Below are 6,000 nucleotides of genomic sequence, written 5' to 3' on the forward strand. Positions count from 1 at the left end.
TCGCAGGGCACACAGAGACAGACAACTCACCCGCTCATTCAGACCTAGGGACAATTTGGACCGGCCACTTAACCTGACGTACATGATTTTGGAATGTGGCGATTGGCCGAAAAGTTGTCCATCAAAAGTTCAGAGGTTAACGGCCTCTAAAAAATAGTGTTAGAAGTCTGTTTAGTCGTAAACGGGAATTAGGGGTCCAAACACACAGCTAGAAACAAGGCAGAGATACTTTTCGACTGATTTTTTTTTTATCCATGGGTATTATGGTGTGTTATGGAGTAAACCTTTTTACACGCTCGGATTCACTGGACTCACGCGGATGTTCCCCACTATCGTGGAACTTCATGGCTGCAAGATCATGTCCTTGGTGAGCTACATCAGATTCAGAGTTTCAGGGATGAGTACATTAGGAAATCTTGATATTTGGAATGCCAAGAGTTGAAGCATCGGACTCATTTGAACATTATTAGATAGATAGATAAATAGATACTTTATTCATCCCCGCAGGGAAATTCACATTTCCAGCAGAATCCCTGAGCTGAGAACAATACAATAATAAAGCCAAAAGAATACAATATACGAATACCCAATGTGACATGCTAATACCCATTGCAGCGTGTTATATAGAGTACCTAGATAGTGCTACACAGAATACATATTGCAATAAAATTCGGTAATATGCAATGTAGGGGGTGTGGTTTAATGTGGGCCTTTACTCTGCCGGGTAGAGTTAAAGAGCCTCATGGCATGAGGAAGAAAAGATCTCTTCAGTCTGTTCGTAGTACGAGACAGTGACAGCAGTCTGTTGCTGAAACTGGTCTTCTGTCTGGATATAATGCTGTGTAATGGATGTGATGAATTGTCCATGATTGACCGCAGCTTTTTCAGTGCCCGTCTCTCAGCTACTCTTGTCAGGCTGTCCAGCTCTGTGCCCAAAACAGAGCTTGCTTTCCTCGCCAGTTTATTGAGACGAGAGGCATCCTTCTTCATGACGCTGCCTCCCCAGCACGCTGCCGCATAGAAGAGGGCGCTTGCCACAACTGTCTCATAGAATATTTTCAGGAGCTTTTTGCAGATGTTGAAGGAGGCCAGCCTTCTGAAGAAGTAAAGTCGGCTTTGGCCTTTCCTACATAGAGCTTCTGTGTTGGCAGTCCAGTCCAGTTTGTTGCCCAGCTGCACACCCAGGTATTTGTAGGTCTGGACAAATTCTACACATTCTCCTTTGATGATTACAGGAACCGGGTGAGTTCTAGTTCTCCTGAAGTCCTCCACCATCTCCCTGGTCTTGGTGTTGTTCAGGTGCTGGTGATTTGCGTCGCTCCATTGAGCAAAGTCCTGAATCAATTTCCAGTAATCCTCCTCTTGCCCACTTCTGATACATCCCACGATCGCAGTGTCAAACTTTTGCATGTGGCAGGACTCAGAGTTGTACTTGAAGTCCGATGTGGACAGAGTGAATAGGAACGGAGAGAGCACGTTCCCTTGCAGAGATCCTGTGCTGCCAACCACAGTGTCCGATGTACAGCCCCCCTGTTTCACATACTGGGGTCTGCCTGTCAGGTAGTCCGTAATCCATTCTACAAGGTGTGTGCTAACTCCCATCTCTGTCAGTTTCCTACTAAGTAGCAGAGGCTGTATGGTATTGAAGGCATTGGAGAAGTCCAAAAATGTAATCCTCACAGCCCCCCTTAGCCCTATCCAAGTGAGAGACGGATCGGTGTACCATGTAGACTATAGCATCCTCCACTCCCACCTTCTCCTGGTAAGCAAATTGCAGATGGTCAATGGCGTGACGGACCTATTAGTTTTGATTGTTAAAGGGGGAACGAATTGGGCTACTGATGGGTCACGTGCTGTATATTATTCATATTCATATTTCAGGTTAATGTTGCCTTACAATGTGGTCATGGTGATTTCCAGACTCAACTTCATTTTGGCCCAGGAAAATCCAAGTCCCTTTTCTGTTTTGTCTTGACATAACACATAGTTAAGTTTCAGTTCTGGCAAAAAAATGTGGCAAAAGTCATCACTCGTAACATGATTTCTGACTCTTTTTATGGCCAAAAATAACAACACATTTCCAAATGGCTTTAAATTATATCTATTTGGTTCAGAACCAATTCAGTCAGCAGGCGGTGCTCTCGGTTTCCAACAAATTCATAAGAAATAGCGAGTATTTATCATGAAGGATGCAACTTTAAACACAATGTATTTTCAGCTTTAAATGATCGATTTTGTAGTATGTTGATATGGATAATGATTGCTCAGTCCAGAAGAACAATAACATCGACCCACAAATGATGCACGTTTAATTTTAACACGATACATTTTATTCACATGACAAAAAAATTGTATCGAACGAAAGAAAAAAGCACATTGTTAACACAAGCACTCAGTGTTAGCAAGGGGGAAGGTGGAAGAAATTATGCAACAGGTTAACAGTACCCATCAATGAACCCGGTTTTAAGATAATAAACTCATTTCAATGATCAAGGATTGTTTTCATAGCGTACCAAAATGGCTTATTGGCCCAAAACACCAAAGAGGTTTTTGCACTAACCCTTTCTGTGTGCTTTTGAGAACAAAAAAGCCCTCATGGAAGGGGTTTGTGAGAAGCAGCACATAGCCAACCAGAAAATAAAGAAATAAAGGTTCGTATCTCTTTTGGGGGTGGACTTCACGAGGATATTTCTAATCCTTTCGACAGGGACGGAGGGAACCACAGGCTCTCCAAGCTTTGGGGCTCTAGGTTGATGATCTTGTTATTATAATAATGATCTATCTATCTGTCTACCTTGGTCATATCCCCCAGGAGGGGTGACCGACAGCAAGACAAACTCATACAATAACAAAGAAAATAAAAGGGAATATATAGCAAAAAACGCACACAAACAATTTTGGACCATGGCCAACCCAAATGCCCAAACAAGTAAGGCACCCGGGCACCGAAGTCGGTCATGCTTTCGTCCCTCCGGATGAAACGGGACACAAGAAAGCGGCCGTGTCACTCGGGTAAGGGTGAAACAACACACTCTTTAGTTAAACAGGGTCCGACAGCCTTCATTGGTTTAACCTTGCCGCATCATACAGGTGCCCTGCCCATCCCTTAGAATGCACCCAAAAATCCCACTACCCTATTAGGACACCTCTCCACTCATTCCCATCACCAACAATAGCTCTAGCTTTCACTAATAGTGATAATTGTTGATAAAAGGCAATATTTTATGCAGACAGACAATGATATCGATGATCTATTAAGAAACATGACACATATGAGATTAATTAATCTTTTGCATCCCTATGAAGACTTTGGGGTTTTAAATCTTTATTATACAGCTGGAAAGTCTGCTCACTTCCTGTGAATGAATGTGGGTTTTTTTGGTGTGATTTCAATTGTCCATTTTGGTTGAATTTTTTTACCACAAACTGAGCAAGAAAAAGGCTTCTCGCCAGTGTGGTTTCTAACGTGTGTCTTTAAGTTTCCACTTAAGGTAAAACTCTGACCACAAATTGAGCAGGCGAAAGGCTTCTAGCCAGTGTGGGTTCGTTGGTGTAATTTCAAGTGTCTGTTTCGGGTTAATTTTTTACCGCAAACTGAGCAGGCGAAAGGTTCCTCGCCACTGTGTTTTTTTCGGTGTGATCTTAAGCTCCCGTTCTGTGAGAATCATTTTCCACGAGTTGAGCAGGAGAAAGGCTTCTCGCCAGTGTGGGTTCTAGTGTGTACATTCAAACCCCCACTCTGGCTGAATCTTTAACCGCAAACTGAGCAGGCAAAAGCCTTCTCGCCAGTGTGGGTAAGTTGGTGTAATTTCAAGTGTCTATTTTGGGTGAATTTTAAACTGCAAAATGAGCAAGAAAAAGGCATCTCGCCAGTGTTGGTTAGTGTGTGTGTGTGTGTGTGTGTTTTTAAGTCCCTTTTATGAGAAAATCGTTTTCCTCAAATTAAGCAGGCAAAAGGCTTCTCGCCAGTGTGGATTAGTTGGTGTAATTTCAAATTTTCATTTTGGTTGAATTTTTTACCGCAAACTGAGCAGGAAAAAGGCTTCTAGCCACTGTGAGTTAGTGTGTGTTTTTTTAGGCTTCTACTCTGGGTGAATCGTTTTCCACAAATTGAGCAGGGGAAAGGGTTTTATCGAGAGTGGATTACTTGGTGTTTTTTCAAGTTTCCATTTTGGGTGAATCTTTGACCACAAATTGAGCAGGAAAAAGGCTTTTCCCCAGTGTGGGTTCTAATGTGTGTCTTTAAAATTCCACTAAGGATAAAACTCTGACCACAAATTGAGCAGGTGAAAGGCTTCTCGCCAGTGTGGGTGCGTTGGTGTAATTTCAGTTGTCCATTTCGGGTAAATCTTTGACCGCAAACTGAGCAAGAAAAAGGCTTCTCGCCAGTGTGGGTTCTTATGTGGAGTTTTAAGCTTGATTTTACAGTGAATTTCAGACCACAAATCGAGCAGGAGAAAGGCTTCTCCCCAGTGTGGGTTCTGGTGTGCATTTTTAAGCCTCCTTTCTCTTTGAATGTTTCACCACAAACTGAACAAGAAAACGGCTTCTTGCCAGTGTGGGTTTGTTGGTGTAATTTCAGGTGTCCAAGTCGGGTGAAACTTTGACCACAAACTGAGCAGGAAAAAGGCTTTTCGCCAGTGTGGGTTCTTATGTGGAGTTTTAAGCTTAATTTTACAGTGAATTTCAGACCACAAATCGAGCAGGAGAAAGGCTTCTCCCCAGTGTGGGTTCGTTGGTGTGATTTCAGTTGTCCATTTTGGATGAATCTTTGACCGCAAACTGAACAAGAAAAAGGCTTCTCGCCAGTGTGGGTTTTTTGATGTGATTTAAAGCTCTCGTTCAGTGAGAATCGCTTTCCACAAATTGAGCAAGAGAAAGGCTTCTCGCCAGTGTGGGTTTGTTGGTGTAATTTAAAGTGACCGTTTTGGGTGAATTTTTGACCGCAAACTGAGCAGGCAAAAGGCTTCTCGCCAGTGTGGGTTCTGGTGTGCATTTTTAAGCTTCCATTCTGTGCGAATGTTTTACCACAAACTGAACAGGAAAAAGGCTTCTCGCCAGTGTGGGTTCTTTGGTGTGATTTTAAGTTGCAATTATATGAGAATCGTTTTCCACAAATTGAACAAGAAAAAGGCTTCTTCCCAGTGTGGATGTTCATCTGTCTGTCTTGTCTGTCTTGTCTGTCTTGTCTGTCTTGTCTGTCTTGTCTGTCTTGTCTGTCTTGTCTGTCTGTCTGTAATAGTTTCCCTGACTGGGAATCGAACCCGGGCCACAGCAGTGAGAGTGCTGGATCCTAGCCACTAGACCATCAGGGACTGTACAGGACAAAAGTTGACTGTCGGAAAACCCATTCTAGAAAAAGGAACCTCTTTCAATGTTCTTTCCAATTCTTCAAGAGGAATTGTCTGTCTGTCTGTCTGTCTGTCTGTCTGTCTGTCTGTCTGTCTGTCTGTCTGTCTGTCTGTCTGTCTGTCTGTCATAGTTTCCCTGACCGGGAATCAAACCCGGGCCACAGCAGTGAAAGTGCTGGATCCTAGCCACTAGACCACCAAGGACTTTACTAGAAAAAAGTTGACTGTCGTCAAACCCATTCTAGAAAAAGGAACCTCTTTCAATTTTCTTTCCAATTCCTCAAAAGGAATTTTCTATCTGCGTGTAACAGTTTCCCTGACCTGGAATCGAACCCAGGCCACAGCAGTGAAAGTGCTGGATCCTAGCCACTAGACCACCAAGGACTTTACTAGAAAAAAGTTGACTGTCGTCAAACCCATTCTAGAAAAAGGAACCTCTTTCAATTTTCTTTCCAATTCCTCAAAAGGAATTTTCTATCTGCGTGTAACAGTTTCCCTGACCTGGAATCGAACCCGGGCCACAGCAGTGAGAGTGCTGGATCCTAGCCACTAGACCACCAAGGACTTTACTAGAAAAAAGTTGACTGTCGGAAAACCCATTCTAATAAAAAGGAACCTCTTTCAATTTTCTTTCCAATTCCTCAAAAGG

At 43.0% G+C, this 6,000-nt stretch overlaps 1 protein-coding gene across 1 annotated transcript; it reads right to left on the reverse strand.

Annotated features, from left to right (window-relative positions):
- Positions 1 to 4,003: 4,003 nt before the first annotated feature.
- On the reverse strand, positions 4,004 to 5,158 carry LOC148368369 (uncharacterized). Its single transcript, XM_088329734.1, has one exon. The coding sequence runs from the start codon at positions 5,156 to 5,158 to the stop codon at positions 4,130 to 4,132; it is 1,029 nt and encodes a 342-aa protein (XP_088185860.1). The 3' UTR covers positions 4,004 to 4,129.
- Positions 5,159 to 6,000: the final 842 nt, after the last annotated feature.

Source organism: Urocampus carinirostris, chromosome 3, assembly GCF_059441175.1.
Source record: "Urocampus carinirostris isolate Australia breed hairy pipefish chromosome 3, RoL_Ucar_1.0, whole genome shotgun sequence".
Taxonomy (NCBI): domain Eukaryota; kingdom Metazoa; phylum Chordata; class Actinopteri; order Syngnathiformes; family Syngnathidae; genus Urocampus; species Urocampus carinirostris.

Excerpts from the sequence above, each read along its gene's own strand:
- LOC148368369 (XM_088329734.1), bottom strand. The coding sequence starts at position 5,158 with ATGAACATCCACACTGGGAAGAAGCCTTTTTCTTGTTCAATTTGTGGA.